Source organism: Mercenaria mercenaria, chromosome 10, assembly GCF_021730395.1.
Source record: "Mercenaria mercenaria strain notata chromosome 10, MADL_Memer_1, whole genome shotgun sequence".
Taxonomy (NCBI): domain Eukaryota; kingdom Metazoa; phylum Mollusca; class Bivalvia; order Venerida; family Veneridae; genus Mercenaria; species Mercenaria mercenaria.
In genome coordinates this window covers 46251249-46273175 of record NC_069370.1, presented here as the reverse complement: position 1 = coordinate 46273175, position 21927 = coordinate 46251249, and the positions used below count along the sequence as shown (strand labels likewise).

The window sequence follows — 21927 nt, the reverse complement described above, 5'->3', positions numbered from 1 at the left end:
ACATTGTTTTTTTTGTCAATAATTTCAAAATTTTGTTACACGTTTTAGAACAATGTTAAAGAGAAGTGTTATCGTACCTTGTATCTAAATGGACCAGTTTTATCATAACATTATCAATTTTATTAGAATATGCTCTTGAAACACATAACATGACCAAGCTAAATCGTTGCAGTTTAGATTTGACTGGGTCTGTTCATCTTAGTCAAAGAAATGTGCAACCCCCCGCGATTTGATTATAAAAAAAAATCGTATATTTCATTATCATTAAAGTTAAAAAATACAGAATTATAAAGATAATACACACCATTCACGAAGCCGATATTGTGTGAATATGTCAGAACGCCGTGTGTCTACACGCAGTTTTTTGTTAATCAATAAATGTTTTAGTAGAAATTGACTTGTATAATAATTTTGAATATATGAACTATTCAAGACTTGATTGTAGCAAGTTAAGCATGATTATAAAAGATCCAATTTTCCACGATACAATTTATTTTACGGAAACGGACCAATATGCACTCGTTGTGATAATTTTGCAGTGTCGAATGAATATTTTTAGCAAAGTTTAAGAAAAATGGTCATTGGGCATAAAAAATACACAGTTCTTAATTTTCATTTTTAGCATAATCAATTTAGAGATTACATGACTTATCAATAATGTTACAAAATAGCTTTTGAAATGAGGGGGATGAAACATATCACTCGCTTCTATAAGCTGTTAGCACTGAAAAAGTGCTCGTTTCGTACAGAATAAGTTAAAAATTAAACAATTTCGGGTTTTGTGAGTGATCACTCCAAAATTATTTCTAAGACTGTCATTATCTCTAACATTACATGGAAGTAGAAAATGGTCTACTTCAAATGGTAAAGCCAAGCAAATACTTATACAACTGATTCCAACGTTTCTTAAGTAAGTTATCCATTTGTAATATGAAATAAGGCACTGCCTCAATCGGGAATCGATCCGACTTCAGCATGAAAAGAACTGTCTAATGACAGCACGGTACGCCACATTTTTTAATTCAATAGTAAGTATCTCATTCGGTATATCGATCCCGATTTTCGCGATTCCCTATCCATTTAAAGGTAGATTTTGGAATAAAAACAACACTGCCCCTATCATATTGTATTACAAGTAATTTCCGCCTAATAGGCGCACCCTCCGGAGTGATATATTTATTTATATGAACTGTGCTCTCTAGGTGCTTTTATTTACAAGCGTACACAATATCCATATATGTACTGATGTGCAAGATGTTGAGGTTCGGACAAGTTATGTAGACGCTTATCAGGCACAAGGAAAAAGCGTATTCTTACAAAATATCCGAAGTCAGACGCTCTGTGCACGTGCCTGAAATACCCAGCCATACAAGAAATTTATCGCCAGAGCTCTCCATTCTCTTAGAACGTGTTGAACTTTGGGAATTACGTTTCTCGTCAATAACGATAAATCAGACAAACTAATATCATTGGATAATGAACTTAGTCAAATATCTATTCCACAATTTGTCAAACGTTTTTATCAAGGATACTCAAGAATTGGTTGTTGATTCAATAACTTAGAGTGCTCAGGCGTAATATATAATAGCCTACCCTAAGTGCGTCGAGATTTCATCATTCGATGGCAGAAGGAAAAGAGGTCAACAATCAGCAGTTTGAAAGGGTACTGAATGTCTGTGAATTAAACACAGTACATGACTATTGTTAATAAAATCTGGAAAGTAGATCCCTCGGAAGCACCGAAAACAATGCAAACAGTGAAAATTGCAGACTCGGGGTAAGATCACCCTTTAATGTACAGCACACCAAATTACATTACTTTTCATTGCCTACAACACGAGCATTTTATGCTGTTTCTGTATACATCTAGGATTTCAACGTTCATTCATTCGCCACTTTAAAGGCCTAGATTTTGGCAGTGGGCAAAGGGATTTTTGTCTTCACCAGCACAGTTGGGGGCTAATGACCATCACAGTATGGCTCCAATAAACAAGGGTCATTGTTTACTGGGGAGTCAGTCTACCTTACAAGTGTATCTATTAGTGAGAAGAGGAAATGATGTAATTTGTTTTAAATTAATGAATAATTGATAACTTTTAAAGTTATACTAGTTTTTTTGGCATTTCTATGTAAAGAAAAATATTTCTTGATCAAACACAATAATAAAATAATCAGAAACTTATTTTCACAATAATGAAATAATGAGAAACTTTCTTAAAGAAACATGCAAGTTTTTATTTTTTCATATTCTGTCTGGAGAATTGTGATATTTCTGAAAAGTGACATTCATTCATCTAAAGCTTGCATAATACTGTTAATAACATTTGTCTAAATTGAAAACAGATTGTGAATTTCAAAGTTACAAAGCAAAGCATGAAAAAGTCCCTTTTGGCAACATACTGAAAATGAAAATTGAGTATAAATGGAACACAATATTTTTTTATTCAAATAATGTTGATTACATGAATACATGAAAATCAATTTCCAAATCGAAAAATATTGTTTGTTTGCACAAAGAATTCAGGAAGTTTTCACTATACTTGTGTTTTATTATCATTATTATTTTCAATATTATTATTATTTCAATTTTATTACTGTATCTTTTATCATCCTATATGTAATATAATAATAATAATAATGATAATAATATACTAATGATAATATAATAATAATAATGATAATGATGATAATAATAATAATAATTATGATTATGATCATTTCTATTATTATTATCATTATTATAACATTAAAGTAATAGTTATTATCATCTACATAATATCAAAATAATAATTATTATTATTATCATTCCACATTTACTGAAGAAAAATAATTTCTTTCAACTCCACTGCACTCATCTTCATGGTCTAATTGGGGTCCCTGCTGTGCTAATTGCCCTTTAATCAGTTGCTATTACATAATCGCTGATAAGCAGCAGATAAGATGGAAGTTGTATATTGGATTTGGGGGGGACACTTATATAGTAGTGAATCTAGGCCTTTAAGCACTTCATTGTTGTCTAATAACTCTTCATTTTTTTATTACGATATATTAAGTGATGACACGTTTCTTCCTGTTGCCACTTGACAAGAAGGGGGTAATGTATGACATTGAATATTGCATGACAAAGTCAAAATTTGAAGGGTATTTCTGTACGGCATGGCTATGTGCAATGTATTTAACTGCCAAATATTTGGATCATTATCGTTAAGAATTTTTCGTTAAAGTAGGTCTCCGCGATAATTAGATCTAATCCTTGATCTGGTAGCACCGTAAATTACAAAATCACGAAAAATTAACTATGAACAGCAAATTAGAGAATAAAGGTATGAAATCGGTTATATCACACTTTCTTTTATATATAATGTATGTTACGCATTATTTATCTCTTCTCTGCTTGGATTTCTTTAGCTCGCCGGTGGTTAAGATTGTTGACTAGATCACTTTCGATGTTGGTTTGAAACCTCGTTAGAATTATTCATGTGAGGAGCTCATGCAGCTGGCTTACGGAAGGTTTGTGGTTCTAGGCAGGTGCCCGCTTGTGATGATACAATGCCCGGAGAGGCACGTTGGGTCTTCTTCCACCATCAAAAGCAAGACAAAATGCCATATAACCTGAGTTGTGACGATTTGATTCTAAACTCAGCAAAACAAAAACAAAAAACTTAATGTGATCAATAAATTAAAAAAGCTATAGCTATGATAAAATGACCTAATCAAGCTAATCAAGTAATCGTGTTATGAAGTTGTATGGTGCATATACTCGCCTGAATGGTATTTCATTCCGTGACTAATTAGAAACTTTCTATGTTCTCGTTTTTCTTCTTTTTTCTCTCTAACGTCTTTTGTTCCGTTTAGTTTCCAATCAATAACAATAACTAGAGAATGCTTGGCCTCACAGTTGCCAAAGGACACTTTGCCCTACTGTCATTGAATTTTATAGAATGATTGCCTATGGTCAAAGGGTAAATTCTATTATCTTGGGGATCAATAGGTCAAAGGTCAAATCATCAGTGACCTTGAGAGTTTAAACGCTTTGTACTCAATAATCAAAGAAGGATTTGGTCTGTAGTCGTCAAACTACCTGGGATAATTGATGCTTGTCAGTAGATGACCCGTTTTTTTTATGGGCTAGTAGGTCAAAAGCCAAGGTCACATGAATTCCAAGAATGAAACAATTTCGCTGAATAACTACAGAACACTTGCCTCTAATACCATTTAATTTCATAGAATTATTGTTTGTGGTCAGTAGATGACCCAGTATGTATGGAGATAAATAGTTTGAATGTATTTGTAAAAGGTCACAGTAACCTGTAGCGTGAAAATAGTTTCTTTTCAGTTATTGAACAAAGAAAGGATCTATGAATGCTTGTCTTTGTGAGATGACATTTTGTATAGTCAGTAGATTAACCCTGCTCGTTTTGAGGGTAATAAGTCAACTGTCAAGGTTACAGCGTACAAACATACATACACAGTAGCCTCCGACTGGCCATCATTGGAGGCAAATGTATTTTCTTAAAATCAGTTTTTGGTAATAAGCCCTGTTTTCTTTATTACCATCGACACAAAGGTTTTGAATGTTCCAATGGTTTTGAATGAAATGCACATATCAGTTGATGTTTATGATAATGTTTTAAAATAAGTGTGTTGAAGTATTTTTGAAATCTATATCCGAAAGAAAGTTCCTATGTCAATTCTTGCAAAATCATTCAGGTATGCTGTTCTCAGAGGCAAGCAAGTTTTTATTCAGCACATTCAATGCAATATAGAATATAAGATATTTGGTAATTGGGTATATCAACTTGAATATACATAGGGACTAACTATAAATATCTTTCAAAAACGGAAATACAATTTAAGTAAGTGATTTGTTTTGCCCATTAAAATTTGCAGGAAATCCCCTAGTAAACATTAATATAGAGAATATTAGGTTAGTGTAATTTAATGCTTTTTTATCGGGCGAGTTGGAGAAAAGCGTTAGCCGAGCCATGTGACCTTTTCAGTGACAACACGGATGAATTTAAGTACAGAAAGGCACTAACGTAATATTCTTTTTTCCCAGCAACCTATATAATCTGACGAGAACAGTATATTTTAGTATCTTAATTAATAAAAGTTGTTTTTTGATGCAACGATGACGCATTCAAATTTGTTGTAAATGCCTTCACCCCTTGCCTGATACATTTGCATATGAATTTCTTTTAACAAGCTATATAGAATATAAATACATACGTTACAGTTCTGTGTAATATAAATCTAAGATGTAAACCTGAATTTCGTATACAAAAGAAACAGAGACGCTGGCCGAGATAAAAAAAAGCAACCTGACGCAGCGCTAGCGTCATAAAACAACCGCGCCGCACCCCTCCCTCTCTCTCTACCTTCAGTTAGATCATACTTAGTAGATAAAACTAGTTTTGATCTTGAAGTAAAATAATCTGCGTTTTTCGTAGATACTTAAATGTTGATCAGAAAATGGAACTTGCGCATAGAACGGGAATGTTTGATGAAAATGATTTTTAAAAACTTTTGACACATTTTAAGTATCCCTTTTTCAGTCAAACATAGTCTTTATGCCAAAATTTAGATTTAAACTATTTCGGAGTTTATCTCGTGTGTGAAACATTTTTCTTTGATGAGACGCTGACGGTTTTACTTTCATAAAAGGTAAATTGTGAGGAAACACAAAAAAACCCTAATAAGGTATTTTTTCGACAATAAAACATGTTCTAGCTACTGATTCAGAATAGAATATATGAGCCGCACCATGAGAAAACCAATATAGTGGGTTTGCGACCAGCATGGATCCAGACCAGCCTGCGCATCCGCGCAGCCTGGTCAGGATCCATGCTGTTCGCTATTAAAGCCTATTGGAATTGGATAAACTGTTAGCGAACAGCATGGATCCTGGCCAGACTGCGCGGATGCGCAGGCTGGTCTGGATCCATGCTGGTCGCAAACCCACTATGTTGGTTTTCCCATGGCACGGTTCATATTTCTCCGATCAACGGACTTAGCTTGGATCAGATCTGCATCAGTCACATGCAAAAAGGGTCATAGTATATTCCCTGTCATTCAATTTTTGATGTTTCAGATACCGGAATTAAGGATCAATAAATCATATAAAATATTGGCCATATTAATATGATGTACCTCTTAAACTCATCTAATACAATTGCTGAAGCAAGAGTTTTTTTTCTGCAAAAACTATATATGCGTTTCAGTGTGATCCTTATTTAGCCAACATAGGGGTATGCGTAAAGGTATGAGACAAATCGCTATGTAGTTAAATTTGGAGACGGATCTGTAGATATAATATACAGGCAAATACAATGAACTTTACTTTTAATAGATCTAAAGTTAATTGTGTCGGTGGTAAAAAATCCAAGTCTCTCGCAAAAGATGTATACGTATTGGTAAACGAACAAAAAAGTAATCCATTTATTTAAATAAGCATATAGTTTTTATGCTTGATATTCTACACTATAACTGAATGTTAAGAAACATATAGCTAATATAACACACAACACTGTTGTCGCTCTGTTGTTTATAATAATGACTGTGTTAAACAAAACTCATATGTTCTTTTACATAGGAAAGTATACTATCTTGGTCGCTTTAACAATAAAAGTTCTGTCAAAAAAACGAATACTAAAGTTTGATTCATAAGTTTTCATTATAGATCTCTAGCCTGTGTTAGTAGGTAGTATTTCTACGAATGTGGGTTATTGTTTGCATTCTTATGACACTACGCAATCGCAATCTTTAATTGATCTCCTTCCAAAGGATATTTCATCTATATTACGGTCGCCAAATTAGATTATGTCACTCATAATACTACCTTACAAAATTGCAATTTCCGATTACCTAAATATATGTCAGATGAGAAACTGGCAGTCAGCCAAAACTGTTAGTGTAACTGTTCTCTGAAAGAATTGATGCTTTCATTTGGATATAGACTTACTTATAAGAATTTTGACAAATTTTCATCCTTCTCTAATTGAACGCATTGAAATGAGGCTGACTATGGATACTTTCGGTAATAGTTGTGGCTTTATCTTAGAAAAATATAATCAATGGACCAGTCTAATCGAAAATGAAGAATCATATGAACTTGTAAAACAATCGAAAAAATATGTTAATTATATAAAAATCATATATAATATAATAAAATATTAAGAAATGAAATATAAGCGTAGTTCCACTATACTTGTTTTTCACTTTAACAATGGTCACTCTGGAAGTTCATGTTGCTGTTATAGAAAAATGTTTACAGGTTGTAATTTTACATACTTTTAACAATACTTATACTAATGTTACTATATATAGTAACGAAAATGGTACTATTTGGCGAGCAATTATGAAGTTTTTGCCGTCACAGGCCTAGAATTATTTTTTTCATAGCAGAATAGCCCCTGAACTTTTTAACGTGCCTTTAAGAACTATAAGTAATTTTAAAATTGCCGCCATATTAAATAACATCGGCATCGGTGATTTGGGGTTGTTGTCAAAAATTTTCTGAAAATATAATTACACTAATTAACAGGAAAACAATTTTCTACCGTAATTGCATCCCTCAGTCATGTAGAAGTAACGTGCGTGCTAAGTTTTGCAACAAATGATCTAAACTAAAGAATATTGTCAACAACTTGTTTCAGTGTTTATGCACAGAACATATCTATATCATGATGACGTAGTTTGCATTACGTCACTTATTAACAAACCGGTTCCATGACAAAATCAATCCGATAGAATACAGTCGGAGTTTGTTGCTTTCTAATATATCAAGGCATTGGTATTAAAGACATTAATACTACTGATATTAATTGCCCGGCGCGATTACGGAAAAAAGTTCTCAAAATGAATTTAATGTCCTTCGGGCCTGTTGTCCTCATGCCAATATGTATCTCTTCGGGTAATTATTCCGTATCAAATATTACTTTCTAAATAATCTACCTCAGACAGAGCGTAAACAAATTACTTGCACCAATACTTTATATATTTATACATAGCGCAAGATTTCCAACCACACATCTAAATGTTAAGATCAGGCGAGTTTTGGGAATTAAAATTACCAGGAAACAAACATATATCAGACTTACTTCTAATCCTAGTTTTAATTAATCAGAGATAGATCTATTTCATCATTTGTCAAAAACTCGCAGACTATCAAAATTGCATTCAAGAAATCTCTGGGTTTGGATAATACATCTAGGATAAAGTAATGCTGTAAGCCAAAAACTGTATGAATAGTCAAGTAAAGGTATAAAATGGAAACTTAAAAGAAACAATGCCATGAACAATGTATAGAATGTGATGTCACGCTTGAATGCATGCCTTTTTGTAAGTACTATATCTGTCCAACTGTCAGTATATACATTCTTTCTTCCTGATCCATAAATTGGCAAATTCCATCTCAGTTTTGTCTTAACGGAGCAGTTACTTTTCATAAGATTACTGAGTGACGTCTACATAGTTTATCTTCCGATCTTCAAGATTAAGGTCAAGCGTAATCACAAGACAACATTGCTCTTTATTACTAGGACGATATCTTTATTACTCTTACATGGATGTTAAAATTATTTATCTATCTGTTAACTGATATGTGCAGAGCGCAGATCCATTATTATCCTTCAAGGTTAAGATCACAAGGGGTCAAACATTCCATCTCTAATACCAGTATCAGCAGGGGTGAAACATGTATGAACTATCTTGCTTTGGCCATGTTTTGTTGCCTGATTTGTGATTTTGTTTTACCTTGACAGACACGTGTGTCACTGCATTGTAATACATGGAATGTAGTTTCCTCCTCCTGTGGTCAAAGTAAAGCAGAGCAGAAAAGCCTTAGATTCAATATAAAGCACTTTTCTAGCTGATAATCAATTTCTGTTGTTCGATGCATATTATTTCTATTTCTGACCAAGCTACTGTTTTCTACATTGTGACACATAGTTCCATATATTGCCTGAAGGGCATGGAAAGGCGAGGAATTCTAATAGTTATTTACTATATATGCTGGTTCTTAAACATATAAATATTTCGTAGACAATCATTCTAAATTTGATTCCATATAAACCTGTTCTAAAGACCACCTTTGAACAGTGATAACATGTCTCTCAAGACCAAATGTTTCATTTCCCATTAAATACATATAGAGTATTTTGACCTGTGAATTTTAAACCACCTGCAGATCTAGATCAGATTTTAGCTCTCCAAACTGTCGTCTTTTATTGACAGATTTGACTGTATCTAAATAATTGCGTTATCCCTTTTTTATGTATAACTCAACAATTGGCCAAGTATTTTCTGCTAACTAATATTTAGTTTCCTTGCTTAATCTATAAATGGATTATGTCCATTCGACCTTTGACTCTCTTCCAATATTTGACGTCTCAATATTGACCTAAAGGTCGCAGACGAAGCAATAAAACCTTTCTATTGAAAGTATCTGCAGTCTATATCCCACATGCAAACGCACAAGTAGTATTTAACATGTTTGTTCTTTGACATTTTTATTGTTTTTCGGCGACGCCGTCTAAATTCGTTTTCGTTACCTATGCCACGTGACTTCAGTTTGCAAATGAAACTACTTGATAACGCATTATAGATAATTTATCAAAATGGAAGATTTATGTTACACTCTGCCTGATTGGACGAGAGTGTCAATTTCTTTCACTCTGTTGATTGTGCTACGCTGAGTGAAATGTAGACAAAGCGTTTATCCTAAACGACGCTGTTCACAGTTTTAAAGCTAACTTTGGCTCAGTATATTTAGCAAGAATATTGATATATCACAAAATGATAAGTAAGCTTAATAAATTTATATGATAAAAACCTGTTCAAATACCAACATATATCAAGTTAAAGAAAGAGATGAATACAGTCTGCGTATCACATGAATAAGGGTGTGATAAGAGTCTTTTATGTAGAGAAGTGCTTTTTAAAATTTCCTTGTTACAATTGTCGTCTGTATATGAAAAGGTTTCTTGCTTTTGTGACTTATTCAGATTGCATATTAAAATGAGTACTTGTTTGCTTTGATACATTTGTTATAAATTATTTAACTGATTTATTATATATGAATATTTTTCTTTAGTATGGTATGCAAATATTGAACTCAGTTGAAATCTGTTTTATTATATATATGCTATATAATGACTGAATCTCATTACACTGAAATGAAGGTACGCTGCAAACAGTTTATCTATCATTCTATGTGATATGACTAGGGTCAAACTTTGCTTATGAAACAGAAATATTGAAATAATTACAATTGTATGTTTTGCTTGACCTTCACTTTTTTATAGGTGTGACGTCATTGTCCAAAGATTCATGAATAGCGAATATGCATTTGTTAAAGCTGATCAGTTGGCCTATTTTAGAAAGAAATAAAAATAATAAATAAAAAATCCTTTAATTGATTTTTTCTCATGTATTCTAATCAAACTTGATTTGTAGCATCTTTATTAGGTCCGCAGCCAACTTTGTTCAGCTGGGACATTTAACCCCTTTTAGGGGCTGCTAGAGCTAAAACTACAGAAATGCCTTTATACAGCGTCTCAAGAACAGCTTGGTGGATCTTTGTAATACTTGGTCTGGAGCATCATTATAAGGTCCTCTTCCAGATTTATTTATATAGGAACTTGGGCCCTATTAGGGACCACTATAGCTAAAAGTAGATATGCCTTTCTTCGCATTAACCACTAAAATGTAATGGATTTTTATCAAACTCGGTGTGTAACATTATCGTAAGATCTCCTGCTATTTTGTTACAAATGGGGATAGGGACCAATTTAGCTAAAATATAAACACGTTTAATGACCTCTTCTCATGAACCGCTTCATGAATCTTCATCAAACTACTGCTGTAATTATTCGTCTAAGAATAAACGAAACAAAACTGCAACCCTACGAAACCTTTGCGAAAAATTAAAAGAGAACCATTTAAATTGTTAAAGTGCGGTGTTTAGTTTTGCAATTTGAAAAATGTTAGATGAAAGATGAATGTTAGATGAAAAATTCGTAAACTTCTTTCCTTATTAGAATTCGCCGACCATCATTTTTAAAGATATTTCTTGTTAGTACATATAGCGGTTCATTATGTTAAATTAAGCAAACTACCAACATCATAATTGACTATTCTTTTATCTTAAACGATTTATTGTCCAATCATTATAAAACACTTCTGTAAATATACGCCACTTGACTAAAAATAAACAATTCGATTAATCAAAGACTTTTTCCCACTCTTTTTCAAGAAAAGGCATTTATTTCATCACTGATTGTTAGATTGTTGTTTCATAATCATTTTGCAGTAATGATAAGTTATAAGTGGAATGTAACAAGTAGAAAAGTCTACATTAGAAAATTAATTTGTAAAATAAATTGCAGGAGGATCAGAGCTTTTTAATGTAATAGTTTGTTTATAGTGTCAAAGTATACGTTCATTTAGCAGTGAAAATGTTTCTCTTTCAGTAAAAAATATCTCATAGGTAACGTGTTAAAACCAACTTTACGTGATGGTTTGTGAATAATTTTACAAATGTAACACATATATTAACCATGAAGTTCAACATCGTGCTACATTTCCTTCGTTAAGTGACTGTTCGTGATGTGGTGCACTTTCAGTACGTTAGACGGAATTATATTTCTGCTCACGACTGATTAGAAACTTTTTCGTGTCCTTTGATGTTATCCGTATAACGTTATTTTTTCACTATATTTTACACTTTTATACTATATTCGTAGCATTCATCACTAAAATGTGTTAACGTATTTAAGTATAACTGCTATTTAACAGGAAGTAAATATACTCTACGATATTTTATCTAATGCTAGCTGTTCCGAAAACTGTTGGTAATATATAAAACAGACTTACTATTTTGTGTTATCTTACTGACAATTCTTACTTAATATTAGACCTTTACCTTTCAATAAAAGAAATACATTTGTACGATAATATTTGTAAGAAGATCCTTTGGAAGCATAGCGCCCAATCAGGCAAAATAATAAAACAGACTCGTTTGGCCTACAGCAAGTTTGGAACATTCGACATTATAACTACCATGGCCCCATGTGGTTCTGGGACGATCTGTGTATGAAAAGAACTGGAACCACTGCCTTACCCGTGCATGATCGTAAGAGGCGACTAAAAGGGGCTTAACACTTGCTTTTGCCGTAACTCTGTGATTCCAGTAGGTATGCAAATTTTGATTCCATACCTCATGTTTTTATTTCGATGTAAATGAGATGTGAAACCAAAATTTGTAGTCCTGTTCGGCACCATATAACCTATACTGTGTCGGTGCGCCGTAAAACCCAAATAAATAAATAAATAAATAACATGATTCTTTTTGAACATATTATAATATTCCTTCAATAGGGAATAAATAAGTATAAGAACACGGCTACTAAACGCTAGCGCCACCACCAATTTGTGATGATAGGGAAAAGAGATATCGACATTTCCGTAGTGCAGCTATCGCCCGTTTCTACTTGTAAACACGCGAGTAAAATTTATATCTTATCTTATATTTTTGTTGATAGAACCTTTTCCGAAAATCGGAGAATGTAATTCCGTGTAACAACACTTTTACTACAGGTTGGCTGTAATTTCATTAAAATAGTATGCAAATTGTGGTGTCAGAAGCTTTTCTCCCGAATCTGACAGTGGCATATTTTCATATTGGCCAGTATTCGAACACAATATCGATGAATAGACACACTGTAAGAACATACCTGCGCATGCAAATGGTGTAGAAATGAATTACACGTATTCCCATACACCAAAGAATTACGAAAAACACAGTGAAACAGTTAAAACACGACTATTTTTGAAAGTGGTGGCGCTATCTCTCAAGTGGCGCAATACAGTAGTGGTGGCGCTGTTGTACATGATTAGTGGCTAATATTCAATTTTAATATATGAAATGTCTGTCTGCAAGCCACGGAAAATTCTACAATAATCGATGTTATCAACCTATCCCACACTATACCCAAATTACGTTACTCAACAAAATACATGTTGTAACCTTTACATGATCGCAAAATAATCTACATGTATATGGATTCAGATAAATATATATAAGCTCTATGGATAAATTAAGAAATAAAAAGTTCAAAAACGTGGCTTATCGTAGAATAACCTGTGTTTTGAGTAAGCATATATCTCTTTGAGTAAGCATATATCTGCTTATGCGTAAGCATATATCTCGAAGGCCGTAGGCCTGAGTGATATATTGTTTCGCGAAAAAACTTTGCAAGTCGCGTTAGAATCATATTTTATCGATTGGTATTGAAAATGTACTGTACTCACTTTTCAGAAAGAATTGTAAAAGTAAAGTCTTTTGTTTACAATGACATGCAAACGACTTATAAAAACAAAGGGAAGTAACTTTCAGAATCTTTATATAAAAATAAATTCTATCTTCAAATTATTTCCTGGACACAAATCTTTGTTTGAAGTAAAGGTATTTTTCTTGACCTGAATTTAAAGTATACTTACGTTTGTATTTAAGTACACTATTTTAAGATTAGAAATAATTCTACATTAACATTTTAAACAAACGAAAATATTTACTTTGACTACAAGAGTCCGAAGGGTCTGTGAGTATTTTTTTATTGGATAGAGAATGTTTCATAAAGGTAAATAAACTATGAACGTGTTTTTCTTTCTTTAATAACATAATTCCTTGCAGGAAAATTATCAATTAGAAAAAAATGGTGTTTATTTTGTTCCGGATGCATCAGCAGTTCGTATTATTGAATGCCATAACAGCGCCACCACTACTGTATAGCGCCATCACTAGAGTTATAGCGCCACCACTTTTAAAATCCTGGTATATTTCTTCTAACCCGAGATTCTATTATTCATTATGTGTGCGTATATAATTATTTATCATTTCTACACTATTTGCATGCGCAGATATGTTCTTACAGTGTGTCTTTTCATCGGAATGGTGTTCGAATACTGGCCGATATGAAAATGTGCCACTGTCGGATTCGGGAGAAAAGCTCCTGACACCACAATTCGCATATTATTTTAATGAAATTACAGCCAACCTGTAGTAAAAGTGTTTTTACACGGAACTACATTCTCCTATTCTCGAAAAAAGTTCTATCAATAAAAATATAAGATAAAATATAAATTTTACTCACGTGTTTACATGTAGAAACGGGCGATAGCTGTACCACGGAAATGTTGGTAGCTCTTTTCCTTATCACCACAATTTGGTGGTGGCGCTAGCGTTTAGTAGCCGTGAAGAAGGCTATTACCGACAAACAGGACCTGTGCACCAGAACACTATTTAAACTGCTTGCAAAATGCTGGATAAAATGCAGTGATTAAGCTTTCAGCTCATTTATACTACTTGCGTCTACTTCTCTGTTTTCAGACAAGATACAATGAGCTTTGGGAATTAAATTTACCTCATTAAACATAACACAGACACGATAATTTCCGTTATAATGAAGTAGGCATTGATTTCCGACGTTTGCCAAACTCTTCTATCAAAATTTAGTTTGAGATCTGATTAACAGAGACCTATCGTTGAACAAAATTCTTCTATTAAGTACTTTCACATTATGGTGACAAGTAGAAAGGCCTTAGTTTTTGTAAAAAAAATAAATACATTTAAACGAATAAATAAGAATAACGTAAAGTCACATGAGATGGAGAGCACTGAAAAATTCGTGACGTCTTAACAACAAAATCCTCTTTAACAGAGTACTAATGTTCAAAAATAGCATAATTAAAAATAGAAAGTGTGAATGTAAACTGTTAAATGTAATTCATAAAATACATGTAGTATGACTAAGTATTAAAGATCCACCACAACCTAGTGACCTACTTTTTTCTCCCAAAGGAAGTACGTGAAAATCATTCTGACAATACAGAAATATTGTAAGATGACAGGCGGACAATTTAGGCCCTCCCTTGATTAATGTGATTTCACAACTGCAAATGTATTCAGCATTTCTCTTTAGTAAAAGACCTCTAAAACAAATGTAATTCAACGCATACATTACGTCATTATATCATGTAAGTATCCATATAAACGTTGTTATTGTGTTTTCCATGTTTGGAAAATGGCCATTCCTACTCTACTGAATATTTGTCCTTGTTTTCATGATAAACAATAGATGAAAATGAAGTATTGACCGACACGGATGTGTTTTAAGTTTTTGATCTGTGGAAACAGTCATAGCATATAGTTGTGACAAACACTATCTCGTTATTCGATAGAATGCAGACTGTTTCTGTTTTAATCTACAAGATTAAAACAATCAAAAGCAATGAAACGAAGTTATTTTAGGTCCACTGTTTCATGACCAAATTTGTCCATCAGTTCTCGTTTTCCTATCAAACAAAGGGCTTTTTGAATGTTTGTAATATGCTAGATTTGCGCGTATATATTCGAAGCTTGTGAGACGATGTTACAAGATGCCAGAGAAATGTATAAATTACGTGTATAAATCTCTATCTTTGGTTTGGACAAAGTGAAACACTAAGACTAGTAGTAATACATTTTTATTTCATCGCACTTTCAACAACATTGAGAAAGTTGTGATACAGGAAAATATTTAGTGTTTATTTATTAAGTATGAGTATCAAATCCAGCTATAACAGTTAGTGAAAACATTTATTTAATTTTCAATGGCATAAGGGTTGAGCTCTGGAAATTAAATTTTATCTAGGGTTAGTTTTGCAGGCAATGTTACGACAAGCAGTTTTTTGATAATGACAAATGGGCGTAAGAAGTTTAAAATATTTACGAGAGAAGACAGAAACTATGGAACACCACGAAACAAAATCATAGAACAAATGTCATTTTAATAGGATAAATGGATCAAAATATTGGAGAATTTAGAAACATCATCTCGGATGCTTATTATAAAACAAAAATGATCTGCTGTCTGTTACACACACACACACACACACACACACACACACACACACACACACACACAAATTGTTGAATCGTAAGTTCAATACTTCTGCAATATCGTTCCGCATATTTTTGTTCTAAATCCAACTTATGGGCAAATTTGTCTTTACAAAGGGTGCTTTTAATGTCCAACTAGCCTATTTATGATTGGTTTAGTAAAACATAGTATAAATTTAGCCATGTCAGTTGAAGATTAAAAAATATATATTTTGATATTGTAGAGTTCCAAATGATACACTGTTTAGACAAATATGAAATTAAACCTGTGCCATTTGTCTTACTTTGTACTTTGCCTCTGTTTCTATTGCAGAAAAAGAATCTGAATTTCTAATTGAGACTTCTAACAGACGCCGTTTACATAAATTAATTTCTGATTTAAAGACCTTTGAAAATAGTCTTTAATTTGTCTAAGAATGTTTTTGCGTACATATTAAATATCAGTGTCAATATGTACACATTCTTGCATATACCGCTCTAGAGTTCCGTTTTGAGAGGCTGCATTTCTCGAAAAGTATTGTTACACATAGTCTTTGTACTTGTGATTTAGTTTTAAAGTTAATTCTTTTGAATGAATGATATACTTTACAAAATATTACTCAATGACATTGTCATGATTCAGGGCCTTTTGGATAAAAAATATTGAAAATGTGCAAGTTTTTGAGACACATTTCTATGTCATTATTAGAACCGCAGTTGTTTCAGTCGGTTTTTGTTTGAATATGTACTAATATGAACTGTTTGAATAAAAACATCCGTACACCAACACATTTTGGACAGTTAAGGTCTTAAAGTAGTAAATGATATACATATCTACACCAAATTTTAGTTTGTACTGTTAATCAGTACTAGTAACTTGTTATCAGTAAATCATTTAACATCATCTAATAAACAAACTCACTTTCTTTGTACGGCTCCACTCTACATCTAAAAATAAATAGATTAATCAGTAATGTGAAACACACGTCTTTGTATGGAACTGAACACATACCCCCACTGATATCTGTCTTGCAAATTTTGCGCTGTAAACTCGAATTCAATATCGCAATAAAGTGGCAACCCTATCACAGATGAGAAATAAAATAGTAAGGGAATAATTCTTTAATGCTACATTTGTCATTTCTTCATGCCTCTGTGACAATTTAATGGCTTGACAGAACGTAAAGACAGTCAGTTACTTACTGGTTTTAGAAGGCGATTTATCAAATTCTTATGGCAAACACATCTGAAGATACCATCCAATTAAGACAAGATAAACAATTCTTTGCAAGTCGCATTCAGTGTGTTACGTACCCAATGTGTTTGATGTTTAAAGGCACACAATGCCTTTGTTCATAATGTAGCTGCCGAAATTTGTTATGTTCATTAAATGTGTCCAGTTTTCTCCAAATGTTAGCTAAATAATTGAAATTTTATTAACTATAAAAAAAACTATTTAATCCTCTTTATATATCTTTTGATTACCTCCCTTTATGGGTCTAACAGTATAAGTTCATTTACAGTATTGACGTGCGTGCTTTTCTATCCATGTAATTATGCATAACGTCTAAATGGTCCCTTTGACATATATTAAAAGCTTCAAGCAAATATAGTTATAAAAGCAAATACAATGTATAGTTATAATTTATCTCCCGAGAATATGATTATTTAAAACGAAGACTGATACAGAAATTACATTTTTTGAATAGTGTAGATGTTGATTTATTATGGGTTTTAAATACATACCGACGAAGAAGCTTATCGGGCAAAAAGTGATGTGCTAATTGTCAAGAAAATGTTTTACATGTTTGCATTGTTATGCACATTACATGCATTTTCATATTCATTGACGTACATTACTCGTACACCTTTACTATCTAATATTTAACTTTGTCATCTCCTGACGAGTAAAATTTATTGCGATTAAATTATGTTTGCCCGACTTCATAAATGTTTAATATGACACCAAAAATAATTAAGTTGTTTGCCAGGGCAATATATTCGAACTACAGTAAGTATGTAGATTTTGCTTGTGTTATCTCGCTGGAAAGGGTCAAATGTTATATAATGTCTCTGTTTATGGTTTTGGACATACGGTAATAATACTAGCAGATGGCATAATATAATATCAAAACTTTATGTACTTGTCAATTCCAAATATTTCATTAAAAACACACACACAAAAACGTGGACAGTGTATGATGATTGCAGTGTTACAACAACACGTACTAAGTAAGGTAGTGTCTGACTTTCTGATTTTATAGCTACAAAAGTCTTTGAAAAATCAGTTTTTGTTCTTTAATTAAAGCAGTCATTAAAGTCCCATAAGGCTTTTAATTTCATGTTAAACAGGAAAAGCAATTCCAGACAGAGAATATTTATAATTAAATGCTTGCAAAAATTATTTTCAATTTCACACATGAAGCCATAAAGCGAGGTGATCAAAGCAATAGGTAAAATCGCACTTTCCCACAGTGTAATGAAATGTTCAAATCTATAATATAAGAAAACAACTATCAAAAATAGGATTTAAAATGAAAATAATATATTTTACTTTCACAACAAAAATGTCTTAGTCACACTTTCAAGCAAAGGCATTATAGGAATATATAACAGAAACTTGAAATAGAAAAAAGAATGGTGACATTATGTAATATTTTTTTCTTTCATTTCAGTGTACAGAGACTGGAGGAGGTTGTATAAAGAACCACCAATGTTGTAGCAACCTCTGTATCATAGATAACACATCCAAATTTGGGTTTGGCCTTTGCAAATCGAATATCTTAGATGCATACCTGCCTAACTCAGAGTTTGGCTACAAGAAAAAAAGTATGACATTGTTTAAGTGAATATTCTTGTAATATGTATACCTTATGTTTTTACTTATAAGAGGTTCTAAACATTTTTGCATTTTATGGCCTTTTAAAATTGGGACGAGGTCGTGAATACATAAAATGATATCATAGCATTACACAATAATGTTGATTTTTTTTTATAGGTTATGAATAACTTATCTTTCTAGATTGACAATTACTTTCGTAAGTGTACTCCATGTAAGATATTACTAAAAAAATAACAAAAGCAACAACAACAACAACAACAACAAAAACAGAGTCGAGGAGGTGTTAGAGGTTTCGGTTAGTAAGTAAGTACTTTTAACTGTCCATTGGGCAAGCTTTTGTCAGTTTAAATCTACTTTAGTTTGTTGCTAATAACGTTCACATGTGGTACCAATGGTTATTATTTTCGTGATTGTTTTCGTATTACCTGTTTTAAAATTTTATCTGTGTTTGGTCATGTTTACTGTTCTGTGTTGTTTTGTAGCAATTTGCGTCCAGCTTGTTTCTTTGGATTGTAGCTTTGATGGTCTGCTTGGGAAGAAAAAAATCTATTTATATAATAAATGTTCAACAGTTTAGTTTTACAGATGGATATTAATTAACTTTATCACGTCAGTTCTGCTTTTTTCAGAATCAAGTTTGGTATCAAATCTGTCGATGCATGTATGCTCAATGCCATATGTAACATTTAACTGTTTATTTTTCAGATCAAGAGTGTATTGACAGTATCGAATGTGCCGACCAATGCTGCAGACCCACACGTATGGGACGTTATGGGAAGAAACTGACTTGTGGAAAACCCGAGGAAAATACTGCTTGTATTGGTCGTGTATTTAGCAAAAACGATATCTTCAACGGATACTAAATAATCTTTTAAAATACATTTTAAAGTTTTCTCGTTGTGCGAATATTTCTACTACTAGTAATACTTTCCAGTTGTTTGATACGAAAGTTGGCAAGTCACCTAATTGCGAATCTGGTAAAAATGAAAAATGTCTTGACGTTTGTTTCTCGGGCAAACATTGTTTATTCTACTGTTCTACTTACTGTGTAAGTAAAATGTGTTTCGAACTTTCATTCAAACTTCAAACATTAACATTTTAATATTACGAGTGTATCAGAAAAATGGACTACATTGTTTTCTAAATGACAATTGAATGTTTTAAAACTTAATGCTCAGTTATTAAAAAACATGTACGGACTTACATGCATTGCATAGTTGAAAAATTTCATACTTCCTTGAAGAACATTACTGATATTTAGAAACAACGTTAATGCCAAATTACTTTTACAATACTTTAAATTATTTTCGACTTTTAATGAAAGGGATATCAATTTAAAAATAGATACATATATAATTCTTCAGTTGAATGTTTAATCTTCATTTTTGGTCATATGTATTCATAACTCAATGTATAAATTGATATGGAATAAATATAACACAGAACTACAGCTTTATAGTCTTACTCACATTAGCTATTCAGTCATATCTGTAATTCGTCGTTACAAAATGGTGTTCCGCGACTAAGTGACAGGTCATTTAGTATTGATCCAAGTGTAATTGTATTTCAGTTAACCTTACCACTGCACTTGGTGATGTGCAAGCGCTGTCTTGTCCTGACAACCTCTCTACATACATCAGCAAACAGGACAAATAACTCCAAACACATAGTCATTGTCATAGTTCGCCTTGCCCCCAATATTCATATAACAGTTTAATCAAAGCCACAGAACTTCCAATTATAAGAAACGGAAACCAAATGTTTTAGACGGCACGAACCCACAGTGAATTAGTATCTATTTAATCCATATATAATTATTATTAACGATTTCAAAAGTCATGTACTTATGTTTACAACAACAACATGAACAAAACAACAACAACAATAACAATAATAATAGAAATAATAAAAATAACAATAATAATAACAATACTAATAAATAATACAATCTCAGTCAAGATCTTTCAGAAATATCCTTTGAATTACAAAGATAATATATAAATATAAACGGAAAAATTAATAAGTTTATCTTGTTTTCAAAACATATCACACAGCTTAACTCAATTTTTGATATTTAAGATAATCATATCCGTACTGTGAATCACAACTGAAAAAGTCCATTTAAAACAGCTTGAAGCATTTGCTTTTCGACGGACATTATTTGTATTACAAGCAGCAGTTATACTTATTGAGATTTTGCCTTATTCAATATGATTTGCGCATACATTTTTACCTATAAAGACCTCTGCACATGGATGCTGGTGGTACTTCATCAGGCGATTGCAATATACATATTGTACTCAGGAAGGAAATGATGGAGTAGCAGCGATTGCGCATCATACTGTTAAAATTGAAGAAATTACAATTAATGCTGACGAAGCCTTAGTTGTTTTAATTTTTCCTTTATCAAAGAAATATTTGCCTGTATGTTTACATTTAATTTGAATTGATTCGCAAATGCTTCATCTGAAATCAACTGGCTTCGGGCGAATGGAAAGCATAACCAGAACGTTAGATCCGCTGTGTTTCGTTTATGTGTATTTGCTCTATTCTCATTTAAATTATTTCAAAAATATCAAAAACAATAAACCTCATACAATGTACATGATGCCTACTTATTTGAAGTAACTACAAGTATGTTTGATTATACAATATTCTTAGGAAAGAAAGCATTATAGTTTCCTTGTTGTTGATACATTGCAATTATTTCATTTCAAGGCAGAAAATCTAAATGATTGTTCCCGCCTGCTAAGATAATTAGAAAACGTTTTAAATGGCAGTGGGATATTCTTCGATAAATGGACCGTAAATCAAATGTACGTTCAGATAACACTGCGACGTCAAATTATCTGCTGCAATCTAGGAAAAACAATTATCTGATATAACCATTGATTTTTTGTTGGACATAATTCAGTTTTTCATTCGCTTAGACATATTCTTAAAAATCAAGACAGAATTTAATTAGCACCCTCCTAAATTTGTATCTACATATGTGATTTTTTTACGCGTATAGAAATGTGTTTTAATTTGTTGACGTTGCCGTCACACCGATAGAATTATAGGTCAAGCTTTTTATGGTAAAGGAAGACCAAAGGTGTTGCTCCTGGCATTTTTCAGGCTTTTGCCTTCTATGAGTCAGCTGTATGACTTCTTTAAATACAAGAAT

The 21927-nt window shown here is 32.4% G+C and overlaps 1 protein-coding gene across 1 annotated transcript in view; it reads left to right on the top strand.

Moving 5' to 3' along the window:
* The window catches only part of LOC123560340 (uncharacterized), a 39132-nt gene extending 18926 nt beyond the window's left edge, over positions 1-20206 (top strand). The window contains exons 2-3 of the mRNA XM_045352544.2: positions 18595-18748; positions 19467-20206. Of these exons, the coding sequence (XP_045208479.1) occupies positions 18595-18748; positions 19467-19624 (312 nt within the window). The 3' untranslated portion in view covers positions 19625-20206. The remainder of the gene's footprint in view (positions 1-18594; positions 18749-19466) is intronic.
* The last annotated feature ends 1721 nt before the right edge of the window (positions 20207-21927 follow it).